The following is a 14,213-nucleotide window of genomic DNA, read 5'->3' as shown; positions in this document are numbered from 1 at the left end:
TCCTAAAATGTTGTATCTGAATAATTTCTCAATAAAACCCGCGGTTAAAACCAACAGTGTAAACTCGCAATATTTCCGGCGAAAAATATTTTTCAAATTCTTTTTTTCTAACACTCGCGACACATATGATCGTTTTATTAATATTCTCGTTTTGTGAATCGCGGTTTCGAACGATATCCTCGCTTGTTTGTCGCACACGTAAAAAAAGAAGAAAAGAAAAAAAAAAGAGAGAGAACGGAAAGAGATACGACCGTCATTTTGTGTCATCAGCGTGTTGTGTTATTAGAGTCACGTTCCATCGGCGTGTTAATTCGGCGCTCGCTGGAGAATGCTGGCCGGCCGAAATAAACGGTTCTCGATTAATCTCATTGTTAATGAAACCGGAAACCAGTACGCTACTTATCGGCAAACCGATACAATCGTCATGTCGCGTTTTGCCGCAATCTCGAGCGGTTTTGCTTGAAATACATCGACAATCGTACATCATCATCGCCGTGGATTGACGCGTCTTCCATGCTGCAGAAAACGTTAATCATTTTGCGTTATAGGAAAATTCATTTGGTAAGTCACCGGTGACGAGAGAAAAGGTCATGCGAAGGTACGGAAAAAAATGTAACGTTTTTATTCTTTTATCAATAAAGAATATCCTGTCATTCTGACTGTTACGAAACATGTCGTGTATCTACAATTTAATTTATGTAATGAATAGAAATAATGATATGTGAATAGAGGTACAAAAAATACACATACACATTTTATTATTTTATATTTTTTATACTTTCATTATTTCACTATGTATCTTTCCAGTTTATAAGACTCTGTCTGCCTGTGATATTTCATCGATAATATCTTATATGTCTGTTTAGATAAAGTTTCGTTTGCTGTAGGATTTGTCTAATATTACAGCATGTCTGAGAATTTCCTCACACATTTTACAACCACTTGTAATATGTTTGTATTGTAATCATGTCATATTGAATAAAAAATATATCTATATTATTGTATTAATAATCAAGTAAGGCATCATATCAGCTATCCAGCTGTAGCCTCACTTACGTATTTTGATGCTTTTTACTTTAACATATAGTCACAATATTTTTGTATGTTGATGATTTATTAAAACGTTTATATTATCATCGATTCAATGAAGTTGTTATTGTTATTATTTTACCTCTATTCACATTGTTTTTATTTATTGCGCAAATTAAATTTCAAATGCACAATGTACATATATATGTATAAATCTTTGATCTTTCGATAAATGAAGGAGAACGACAAATACGGAGGTATCGGGGTGTTCACGTTGTAGAAATGATAAACTCGATAAACAGCAATTATGGTTATGAGGCGTTAAAAATTAATGAAAACGCGGAAACCAATTAACAGCGACCGCGGCGAGTGCGTTAGGATCAATTCGGTTTTCTCATAGGTCACGGTAATTATTCAATACGCCATTTGCTGTGTTACATCATTCAACGGGCCGTCATTAACTTAATTATTTGCCGTTACCGATAAACATGCCCTCGCCCGCAATTTTCGTACGGGCCGTTTTCCCGCTGAAGGAAAGGAAATATATCGCTTTTTGCAGAATGGAAGATCGTACCTTCTACGGAAAGATGACGAAAGAAAAAAATTTTTTATTCCTCTCGCGTGAGCTCTTCTACATGGGTGGCATTGTCTTCGACTTGTATTAATGTAAAAATTCTTTTCCAAATTCGCTATTTAGCTTTCATTTCGCAATGACTTTGTCTTATTAACATTAATTCGTTAATACATAAATAATTTCGTTTTACAAATTTTAATTAAAAAAAAAAAAGAAAAACAACTTTTGTTGTTCCATTTTTTGAAGTCCTCGATGCAAATTCCAATAAAAAAATAGAAATTCTTGCCGTCTTTCGTTTCAAAGTTCGCAATTTTCTAACGAAAATTAGACACTCGTGTATCTTTTATTTTAAGGTATTTGACGCGATGCAAAAAATTTAGATGTTTTCAAAGGATAATTACGCTAAAATTAATTTAAGAAACTTCTTCAAAGACCCGGCATATCTTTGTATGGAACTTGTGGCGCTAAGTAGAACTGTATAATTATTAATAATTCAATTGAGCGAGTAAATATAGATCATCCGAGAAGGGACGATGCATATTTAATCTCGGTGAGGTATCGTCGATAGCCAATACCACCCACTTCCGGTGTCATTCGCAGGGTCGTTCCGATAGACGCGTGGGTGTGCGTTTTACACTCCCGTCGCGTAAAATCTGAAAACCGACGCTCTCCCGCGGACTTAACTTTCGGAGGGCGGGAAAATTTCGTCGAAAGCGTTAATCGAGGGTAACGAGAGTCGAGTGCAAAGTGACCAAGAAACAAAACCCTGCCAATGACAGGCGAACATTTCACGCCCCTGTCGCAAGCGATCGTGTCCACGTCAAGTCGGGATCAATCCGATCGCCCAGTGATTTCCTGCGTGTGTGACCTCCCCTCTCCTCCCTCTCTTCCTCTCGCTCGCTCGCTCGCTCACATACACTCTCTTTCATTCTCTCCTTCACTTTTTCTCCGTGGTCTCTCTTTCTTTCCGATTTTCGCATATTTGGTTTCGAATTTAGAGTGTGGCTGCTCGGTAGCGACGAGGTTACCCGCGCAAGAATCGCGAAAGCTGGATGCCGCGGGCGCGGATTAACCCTTTAACTGGATCCCTTCGTTGCTCTTGGTAACGCGATCAATTTTAACCTGGATTAGGAACGTCGGAAGAGGCACGTTCCTTATTTGCCTCTTTGCGACGAGCAAAGCAGTGAACGCAACTGCTGAGATTAATCAGAAATTTAGCTTACACCTTTTTAATTCCACATCACGCACGATTCCACATTACAACTATAATTTTGTTTCTATTAGATATAGATCATCCGAGATATTTCCGACAAAAGTGAAGTTTTAGAACTGGACGAACGACAATGATATGCAATAGAGTTGAGAACTTTAGTTGCGACTTTTGGAATAATATTTAAAAAAAAACTATTGCCCTGCCGCTCATGTTTTAGTAAAGGACTTCTGAATAAGCGTTTTGTCTCGAATGGGTGACAAGATCTACCGCCGAGTATCGTCAAGATCCTTTTTATTAAAATTACTCGGAAAGAACAGTCTTGCTAAAGTATCTGAAAATTTAACTAGATACAGATTTGAGAGTAATTTTATTTGAGCCATCGAAATAATTATGTAGAACGCTTAAACTGATTGCTGAAAATTTTTTGCGTTATTGTCATCAACGTGTAATCCTTTGTCTGCAATCTGAAGTTCTTTTGAAACAAATGAAATTTCACTTTCAAATTCCTCTTCCTTAGTTTTACTCACATTTTAATTTTTATTAAATCAAGATTTTAACATTTGACTTAAAGTCTATTTGAAAAATATTACAAAATCATCCTAGATTCTTTTTTAAAAGCCTAAAAAAGATACTTGAAGGGTTAAACATTCTACATAGTCGTGTCCAATAAAATTATTTTTAAATCTATACCTAGCTAAACTTTTACATATACTTTAACGAAACTATTCCAACGATTTATAAACATTTGACACAAAAATTGTAAAAGGAAATCATCAAAGATCTTGGTGGCATTCAGGCTGGTATGATCTTACTGTATTCGTGGTACCGTCTCAAAGCCTTGATGACAGGAAGCAGAATTGACGTTTATCGCGAAAAGTTGCGACTGATTGCGCTGTAAGGAACGTCTCAGGTCAGTTAAAGGGCTAAAGAACTACTTGATCGTTGCCGATTCAATTTGGAATACGATTCCCTGTTAATAATCCTCGAAACAGAGCGTTCGCTTTTCTCCCTCATCTCCTTCCACCCGTCGGCCTTTCCTTTCTCCCCCGTTTCTACCCTTTTTTTTTTTACTTTTTCTTTCTTTTTCTCAACCCTCTCTATCAGTCCAACAAGCAGCGACTCGAGCGTCTTCTCAATAAAATGCCTCCGTACGTGTGTCACTTGTCTGGTATATTGGTACTTTCCTTGTTTTTCGGAATTGCTTGTAATGGTTAGTTCACATATACATACGACTGGAATCGTTGTTGTATTGTGGTGTTAGTTGTTTGTTGTGTGTGATGTCTGTTTCTCTTTTAATCTAAAGCTTACGTTTAAAGAAGCAGCAGCAAGATACGGTATATATAATATATATAATATGTAGGCGGATGGGTATATAGAAGGCCATAATCACGTATGTATATATATATAGATATATATGTATATACGGTTCATACAGGTACAGCGAGCGTGCATGGATATTCGTTTGTATATATGTATATATTTCCCCACCCATGTGAGAGATTCGCTTGCCTTTTCGAGAGCTGTCGATGCTGGTCGCACAGCTAAATCAACAAACAGAACTCAGTCATAATATATAAATGCAGCCCGCCATCCGCTCGCCATTCTCCGCGCCTGTTTTGTACCGTACGTTATTCCCGATTAATCTTTAATCCCTCTGCTCTTCCCCACCGCCCTTCCCTTTCCGTTTCCATCCCTCTCGCGCGCGAAGATGCACCCCCGGCGTTGATCCCTCCACTCCGTCCGTTTCGATACACGCGCGCTTCCCAATATCCCTCGCCCAAATAAATTTGACAAAGGTCAATCCGGATATTCTCGGCGAAGCGGAACGATCTCGACGATCTCGCGAAACACAGCGATACCGATTAAGCGGTGACGACGGCGACGCGACGTATCCCTCGGGAGAGTGGCGGGATACCTTCGATTCTGAATTCTCCCTCGGGAGAGGTTTACTTCGTCACGCCGAGGGAAAAGATTGTCGGGAAACGTTGGAGGCATTTTCCGCGAGAAAGAAGTGCCCAAGTAACGTTCGACTGTCACGACAAGATCGAGATGACGTCATTTGATTGAGACTTGAAAGTAGATTTCTAGAAAACCAGAGATTCGTCATAGAAAGGTATAGTCCGATTGGTTGCTGAAGAATATCGACTGATTGGTTATCATAGTAAGGATAGAAAACGCCACTGTGATCATGTGATTTATGGCACGTGACCACGTGATTTAGACAGCCAATCAGTACATCCATATTGAGGAAAAAAAATGACGGCGGTGACTAACCTAACCTAATTGACTCAAAGACGCATCTCTGGTTTTTCTCAAACTTTAGACGAAAGTTTCGCTGAATTTTCTGTCAATTTCACGTGACATCGCGTTACTTGGGTAAGGAGAAAGGGGCCAGGGTAAAGCTGTCTATTAATAAAAGTAGCGCAAAAGTCTGCCATATTGGACCTACTAACCATACCATGTACCAATAATACTAAGCGCTTATTGGGTTACAGACAACTAGATCCAAGATGGCGGTCGAAATAGCCAATAGGAAAGTTGTCGGCATTTCGGTTGAGATCAAAGAAATGCGCTACTTTTATTAATATAGAACTTTAGACCAGGGCCTTCGAGACCGGGGAGACTCGCGTCTCGCGGAAGACGTGCTGAAGGAAGATGTCCTGCGACCGAGGCCTGCGATCGCGGGACATCCGTCGACTTCCAGGCACGATTCCATCGAGCACGCCACCTTCTCCCGGCCTCTTCAATTCGATTCGTCATTACGGGACCCGGTCGACCGTGCGGAAAAATCGTGCGTACGACGACGACGACGACGACGCAGCGTACGCCTGCGTCGCGTCGCGTCGCGACGCTGCTAATTTTTCCGTCCCGTCGTTCCACGGCTCTATTTTTTTTTTTTTTTTGGATCCTCCCCCCTCGGGAATTTTCGCGCGCGAAAACGGTTCGATTCCGATCTCTCTCCTCGCCGATTTCCTCACCTCGCTCGAGCGGCGGCTGCATGGAAATTGAAGATGAACAAAAATGCGAGAGAAAAAGAAAAACAAATTGTTGATAGAGGTAAAGAAAGAAGAAGAAGAAGCTGCGCCTATAAAACGTAGACATATAATATCTGTACATATGCATGAGGTCGATCGATCGATTCATCCATCAGTCAGTCAATCGAAAGCAATTGACGAAAGGACTCAGCCGGGCGATCGAGGGATGAGGGAGCGAATCAATGGGGGGGAGGATGAACTGACTGAACCAAAAACGCAAAGGCAAGTCGTGTTAAATGTCATCGGCAAAGTGTCTCTGCGTGAACAGTGAGAAGTCCGCATCTTCCGGGAAAAAAAGAAACAGGCGAGGGGGAAAAAAAAAACAACGTATCGATATTTTCAGTCGGGCGATATTCGATTATGTAGAATCGCGTTTTATCGTGAGCCAATTCTGTTCAAAGGAAACAGCGGCAACGTTTGCTAACGGATCCTATTTTTCCCAGTACGGCATTTCGTTGTCGCCGTTTCAACAGACTCGACACGCAATAAAACACGAAGTTATCCGAATTTCCTCGAGAATTTCGATGTATCTCTCTCTCTAATTTTGAGAAAAGATTTTCTCTAAAGTGAGATCAATTAATTTTGCTTACCCATACACGGATGTCCAAGAGATTTCTTAAAGACGTCCAGAGAACATCCTAAGAATGTTTTCAGAATGTCCCACGGATGTCTTTCGGATAAGTGCGTTGTATGGACACGAATCAACAATTCGAGAGATACACTTCGTGTCGAAAGTTTGAGGAAACATTTTTACAAATATGATATCCCTTTGGGATGACTTCAAATATCTATAACAATGGGTTTTATTAATAATAATTCTTCTGAATCTTTTAATCCAGTAACACTTATTGGATTAAAAGATTGTTGTTTAGAAAGTAGATTGTTATAAGTACTTGAATTAAATAATCCCAAAAACTTATTAAAAAAGTGTTTCCAAACTTTCGTTTGGAATATATTTGTTAAACAAAGGGATTGTGAAAGAAAGTTTCGAGGAGGACTCCTTTCCATTCACGCGTGTGTCCACGTGTGTGTGTGTGTGTGTGTGTGTGTGTGTGTGTGTGTGTGTATGCATGTGTGGTATACGTATTCGTATAATATATAAAGACAAAGGTCAAAGGTCAATGTAATCTCGAACCATTACAACAATGTCATAGTAATCTGGTTTCAGAAACATGTGTGGTTATCATAGGTGGAATTATTTACGAAACACCGAAACTGAGAGACTCACAAGCAGGAAGAGGAGGGTGTTTTCCTTCGTTTAGAGTTGACCGATCTCACGTTAACATTGCGCATCTGGTAGTCTGCAATGCAAAACACACTTTGGTAGGGTCAGGGACGGACGACGGCCTTCGACGAGACGACGAGAAACGGAGAAGGCGACTTCTTTTTTTTTTCTCACCCCGCGACTTTCTCTCTCTTTCTCTCCCCCTCTTTCTCTCTCTCTCTCTCTCTCTTTCTCTCTATCTTTCTCTCTCGTTCTTTCTGATTGTCTTTGTAGAAACAATTTGATTCATGATGAAACGCCGTCGGATAATTATATGCGGCACGTAAATCGGCCTTAGTGAAAGAACCTTCATTCGTGATGCTATTAAATCAGAGTTTAACAGTTAAATCAACATTTCTTCAAGCATAGCATATTATAAAAATTTTATTTAATTTTCTCTGGTCGATCGTGTATCGAAACATCAACGAGGAAGGATTTTTCTACCGGGACCAAGTTTGCGAGCGACTGCTTAATTATTCGACGGCGTTTCTCTCTCTTTCTCTCTCTTCATTCTCTCTCTCTCTCTCTCTCTCTCTCTCTCTCTCTCTTTCTGGTCGCCGTTTCTCTCGTTGCCGCTTTTTCATCTCCGTCCTGCACTCTCCTTGCCTCTTTTTCCATTACACTCCGTCTCTATCTCTCACTCCGTCTCTGTCTCTTAGGTCGGGGCGACGCACACAAACCCTCTCATCGTTGATTTTCTGTTTCGCGTTCTCTTCCGTCGCCGGCAGAGAAAGCAACGGCGACGTCGCGAGACGTATTTAAGCCCCATAATCGCGATCGAGAATGATAACGATACACAATCGCGTGAAATATCGCGATGACATCCCATTGCGGGGATACACTTTACTTTTCAGTCGAGAGAAACAAATTTTTCCAGAAATTCAGAAAAAAAATGACAATTTATCAAGCTAATCGGTTAATTGAAACGCACGTTTTATTGATAAAATAACAAATACCGAGTAAATTTCAAAATTAACCTAATAAACCTTGTCTGATCGAGTGCGACCGTAACTCCTGATTTCATGTCTGACCATACGGCGGTCGTAACTTCTTGCTTCCCGACTGACCGTAGGCTACCGTAACTCCTTAAGTAAACCGCGCTACCTCGTCGTCGCTTTCTCTTTGTCTTTCTTTTTTTTTTTCTTTTATTCTTTTCATTTCCCTTCCTTGCACCGGAGGGGATCGAGTTGGCGACGAAAGAGAAATCGCAGGGACCCGTGGGGGACCGTTAAATCTCGCCCGCCATTGAAATAAAGAGGGACGCTGCGTCAGAGAACAAGAAACGCAAATCAAGTGGCCCTCGGCGCGGACGGCCCCTGTCGCTCTCCTTGCCTCGGGGTACCAAACTACGGGTAGAAGTCCACTCTAAATTCGAAACGAAATCAACGAGCCGAACCGAGCGGCCGCTTCGCGAAAGCGGAGAGAATTCGAGGGTCCTTTATTTTGATCTACGTCCGGCCCGATCGGTCAAGCTCACTTGATCCAGCGACCACTTTTCCCTGGCACCGTCGTGGGATCCGAGGATCCGCACGGGTCCAAGGAATCGCTGAGGCTCGAGGACCTGGTATCCGACGATCCCAGGAATCCGCGGATTTTGAGACTCGACTGTCCGAAAGGGAATAAAAAAAAAAAAATACATATAGAATATTTAAAAATCCGAGAATTCGAGGAATCCAAGGATTTTCGAAATCGTGGATCCGAAGCGCCCACGTGGACTGCAGGATCCAGGGATTCCAAGGTCCAAGCGCTCGCTTCCTGTTCGGCCGTCTTCGAGGATCCACGGGGCTTTTTGTTAGAGAGAGAAAATAAATCAGCGTTTCACGCCAATTATCTCAGTTGTGATCACGGTGTAAAAGTATAAGATGTTTCCCACTCGGGTAAAATCACTATGGTTTTCCTGAGAACATTCTGCAGTTCGCACAAGTATAAACGCATCTACACACGTGTCTGCACTAATCAGTAAATATGTCTCACACACAGGAAGGCTTGTCTCAGTTATGGTGTTTGGAGACCCTTTAATCAGAGACTGGCCATAAGAAGATTTAATTGGTCCGACTAAGGATTCTCTAATTAGTGCTCCTCAAGTAAGAGTCTGGATACTCGAGACAAATATGGCAATATTTGATTTTTTCACAGAGTATATAAACTATAAACTTCCGTAAGCTTTTCATGGTCTACCTTATAGCTTCTGGAATGCCACATATTTGTCTCGTGAAAAGAATATTGAGTGACAAGACTTTTACTTGAGGGTCTGATCACGAAAAGGTATCCGACATTTTCGTTAAAATTGTAAATGAAAAGATACGTTTTATCTCGCTCTGGTTAACACGATTTGATGAAGAATGCGGGACCAATTATAGATTGCTATCTCATAGCAAAATTCAGATTAGAGGATTTCTAGACATTTTCTCGTAATTCAGAGCGACATAGCACATATCTTTTTCTCTCTGCAGAGCCAGATAGAGACACTTTTCTCACTTCCAGGATTTTGCCAGAACACGGATGACACGCTCTTACAGGTCAGTCTCTGATTAGAGGATCTCTCCTGGTGTCGAGATCAATGTGCCAAGTTAAGACACATATGTGTTAAGTGTCTTAATTTCTTCCATTCGATCCAGTTTTCTAGTGGAAATAGGTGAGTGAAGGCACCTTATGCTCTTACACCGTAACTGCGATTATCTAAATGGAGTCTTTCCGCCCCGCGGAGACTCGAGGACGCCCTGGTCCTGAAAAGAAAATCGTTATATGCTCTTCTGCGATAGGATTCGGGGAGCGTGTATGTGTGTGTGTGTGCGTGTGTGTGGGTATACACACATGTATGCCGGGCGTTGTTAACGCACGCCGTATTTAGTCCACGCGAAAAGCGATCGGGGGACGTAAACGGACGTAAGCGGGAATAAAAAGAGCTGAATATCTGTCGGGGCCGGCGATTTGCTCGTCCTCATCGTCGTCCTCGTCCTGCGCGCGCGTTCTCCATCCGTGTTGCGCGGGATGCTCATCGCGCTCATGCACTCGCAGCCGATATATTTTTCCGTTCGCCCGCGTTCGCCGTCGTCTCTTTTTTCGGGAGACGAACGATTAAAGAGAAAGGCAAAAAAAAAGAGAGAGAGAGAGAAGGATGGGGAAGGGCGGGGTGGATTCGTGCGATCGGGAAGCTTTTTGGAACTCGCTCCACGCCGATTAGTCGCCCGGAGCATTATCGAATCGTCGAGCCGAATCGATATGACGTGTCTTAACGCTCCTTATTTTAAAAATTATCTCCATAGCGTTATGTATCCGATTCGCAGATTTAATGTCCATGAAATTATCGACGTACTATTTTGTTGTTTTATCTCGTTCGATTGCAGGAAATAAGTTGAAATCAAGCGGTAGGAAGGTAAAAATTGTCAGTGTTAATATATCAATCTCACAACGCGATATCGCATCATTTTCATCGTTAATTTAATTAGTTTTAGACTGAGGGGAAAAAGATGGTATATAATTTAATTATAATTTATAGTCCTTTTTATGTCAACTATATATTTTTTAGTATAAGAATTATAAATATTATTATTATTATTATTAACGTAAGAAAATAACTGAAAAGGAATTTTTTATCATAATTTGCCATTATTTTGCAATTATGGTTACAAATAACAAATAATTCTCTCTCGATGTGTAAATCCAAATAGATGTTACATAATATTTCTCTGTATATTATATTTATAGTAAATGTTACAGGTTTCTCGTCCAGAATGTGTTACAAGGGATCATGTTTGTTCTTTTCAATCTTTCTTTAAGATCTGGATTTTTTAAGAAATAACATCTTAATGTTTAATTATTTTTAGAAGTTTAAGGAATCATTGAATCGAAAAATCGAAACATAAAATTGAATAAAATAGCGGATCCAAAAAAAAAACAATAGGTTGTAGTAAAATTCTTTATTATATGATTTTGAAAGAAAAATTATTTAGTACAACATGATATGTGAAAATAAAAAATAAATTCCTAAAAATACTGTGATAGTTTTGCAATATATTATTAAACTGTATTAATATTTTATCAGTAAAATTGGATATTTATTGGCAAAAAGACATTTGGTTTTTCTTGCATTTGTAAGTAATATCAATCAATAGAATTTCCTCATCATGATTTTCCTTATCATTGAACAAAAAGCTTGAAAATTACTTGTTTATACATTAATAATGTATGAGAAGAAATTTTCTTTGGAACAAAGTTTCTGTTGAACTAACCTTATAACACAAAATTCCTGGAATATTATATGAATATTCTTTACCCTTTTTAATATTCACATGACATTCTAAGAATATTGTGTCTTATAGGGAATTAGTTTAACATTTACCAAGGATATAATTTTTTAAAGACCCTGGTACCACTTAAAGGGTTAAAAATGTACGTAAGAAGCGTGCAACAGCGAAGAATGTTATCCACCGTGGTAGCCAAACCCTTTTAAGTTTCGAAGAATGCGTCATTCATTCAACGCCGACAACATTTTAATTAACTGTAGAATTAACGGCAGTTGTTCGAATTGTTAATTAAAGTCCGCGGACTTATTTTATTGAATCACGGCCGATCTTGTTCGCGTAATAATGCGCCGAATCGAAGCAGGACGCAAACAAACGAAGCGTCATTTCTGTCGTCTAACGACGAATCGAAAATACGACGGAGATGGTCGGGGAAGAAAGGAGGAGGTGGAGAGAAAGAGAGAGAGAAAGAGAGAGAGAGAGAGAGAGAGAGAGAGAGAGAGATAGAATAAGAAGTCGAGTCTATTTTTCAGAGTCCTTTCTTTGCTCGCGACGCGCGACCCGATTATCTTCGGTCGAGGGAGGAATAAAAAATCAAACTCCGCGTCCATCATCCGCTCTCGCGATTCGACCTCGGATGATTACAGCCGTCATTTTGTCGTTTCAGCGTTTCGGCAAAAATATCCTTTAGCGAAGAAGTGTCATTTCTCATTCCCAAGACGGTGAAAGAATAGCGATGCGTTTTAATGGATCAATCTGTGTTTTTAATATGATCCGTTAAAGGATATCAAGCCCGCGTGTGACGCTGGCTCTTCGATATTCCGAGCACGAATAGCATAAAAGATCGCTAAATGCATTTTGATTATTGAAAAATAGCTCGCTCGAAAATTTTTCCATGCATTCCAATCGATCGCGATTAAAGATGGTTTATCAGATGCAAATGACTAAATTGAAGAAAGTTAGACGTAATTTAAGCGGAAAAAAAAAATCAATTACGCTCATTCGCCTGGGTTTCCTTTTACAATTAGTAGAAATTTAAGGAAATTTCTCTCCGATAGCCTGAAGTTCTTCGATTTCTTTTCAGATGGAATTTAGAGGGATTTCACTTCTTTTCCCTTATAAAAAATTACTCTGTCTTTCGATCTGTCTGAAGGTACGAGGAAGCTCCGAGAGTTCAAGTATTTAATCACCAATCCAAGTAAATCGAGAACCGAAGCGCCGCGGATCCATCCTGGTGGATCCGAAAATTCCGGCCCGTGAAGTTTGCGCTTTCCAGGACCTTTCCGGGATTTAGAAATTCCGAAGATGAGGACCGGGGGCCAATCGACTCGAAGTCTCTTGAAAAACAGGAGAGAGGCTCGCCGGGATGAAACGTCATTATTACACTCTCTTCCTCCTCTGTCCACCCTATGCCTCGTTGGCACGAATTCCCCTTGCACTATTCTCGAATCTCATCCCTCGGTTGCAAAGGGAGAGGATATAGAGAGAAAAAGGAGAGAGAGAGAGAGAGAGAGTCGATTACCTTTGACGGAACCACCTGTTCGGCGTTATCCTCTTTTTTTCTTAAGCGACGCCCGAATTCGTTTCATGGCTCGCGTCCGCCGCCGTCGCTATGGCGCATCCGCATACGCTATAAAGCGGCAAAGTGGTCGGTCGGTCGCGGACAGAGAAAAGCGAAGGGTGAGGAGGCCCCGGTGCATCCAGGGGGTGCATGGGCGGACGTCGAACAGACGTGGGGCGCAGGGCGAGCCCGGGGGGGTAGGAGGGTGGGAATTTAAAAGTAATTTTGACGTCGGAAAGAGTGGCCGGTGCTGAGAGAGGGCACCGACGGATCGTTACGGTCCTTTGATCGCGAATTAAAAGCTCGAAGTCGACAGTTTAGCGATGCCACCTCTATCGTGACGATGGGCGGCGAGCGATGGTACTCTCTCTTTCCCCCTCCCCCTCCCCTCTCTCTCTCTCTCTGTCTCTATCTATCTGTGGGTTCTCTGGGCGCTCGCTCTTTCTCTCTCTTTTTCTCTCTCTCTCTCTCTCTCTCTGGCGCAAACTCCGGATATCTATCCACCATCCCGAGTCTCTTCCTCCACCTCGTGGCTCGTTCTCCTCCTCTGCCTCTGTCTTTTTCCGCGCAATGTCCATCCACCTGTCTTTCTCTTCCACCATACCCTCGTAGGCGCGCACTCGCGCCATATTTCCCTGTCTTCTGCGGCCGGTTCGTTAACCTGTCTGCAGCATTTATTGGCGCTTGCCGATGTAAAAGGAAGAGCTTACCAATAACATATTACTGTGTTTCAATTCTGCAACGGGCGTAGGTGGAGAAAGGGGTGGGGGGGGGAGGGAGAACGGCGTTTCGCGGATAAATCCTTTGCGAGAGCGACCGTTGCGTCAGTCGACGGGAACGGGCCGCGTTCGGGGCGCTTTTTTCCTCCCCCAACCCCTCTGTTCCCGAATCCTCCCCCCATGCCGCTTTTCGCCGCCTGACCCTCTTTGGCCCTTCGCCTTTGGTCTCTTTGGATCGGAGGATCGGGGAAGGTATATCCCTTGGATCCGTCCCGTCGATCGCCAGCCGATTGATTTGCCGATCGGTCCCGCTTGTCGCATCGGCCCGGTACGGCCCGGCTCGATTGTGCTGATTTCATTACCATCGAAAATTTAATTTAACTTTCATAGCGGCGCCGCGCGGAGCGACGCCGGCACGCCGTGTGCTATTAATAAGAGCAAATAGCGCGAGGCCCGACCGCGTTTCTTTCTCGACTGCCGAGTCAATAATGACGCGAGCGCGCGGATAAACAGAGGGATGAGCCTTGGAAAAAAAAAAGAGGCTCTGCGGAAAAGAGGCGGCCGTTCAGACGAC

General features: G+C 42.0%; 1 protein-coding gene across 6 annotated transcripts in view; it reads right to left on the bottom strand.

Moving 5' to 3' along the window:
- Window positions 1-14,213, bottom strand: part of LOC105151894 (uncharacterized) — a 121,451-nt gene that overhangs the window by 39,429 nt on the left and 67,809 nt on the right. For 2 of the 6 annotated variants that reach the window (XM_087415015.1, XM_087415016.1), the window contains one exon: window positions 7,080-7,152. The exons of the other annotated variants lie outside the window; for them this stretch is intronic. In XM_087415015.1, the coding sequence (XP_087271141.1) occupies window positions 7,080-7,152 (73 nt within the window). The remainder of the gene's footprint in view (window positions 1-7,079; window positions 7,153-14,213) is intronic. 6 annotated transcript variants of the gene reach the window in all.

The sequence above is a fragment of the Acromyrmex echinatior genome, chromosome 17 (assembly GCF_024713525.1).
Source record: "Acromyrmex echinatior isolate Ae372 chromosome 17, ASM2471352v2, whole genome shotgun sequence".
In the NCBI taxonomy this organism is placed as follows: domain Eukaryota; kingdom Metazoa; phylum Arthropoda; class Insecta; order Hymenoptera; family Formicidae; genus Acromyrmex; species Acromyrmex echinatior.
The sequence above is the reverse complement of the archived record's forward strand: the minus strand, read 5'-3'. Positions and strand labels throughout refer to the sequence as shown.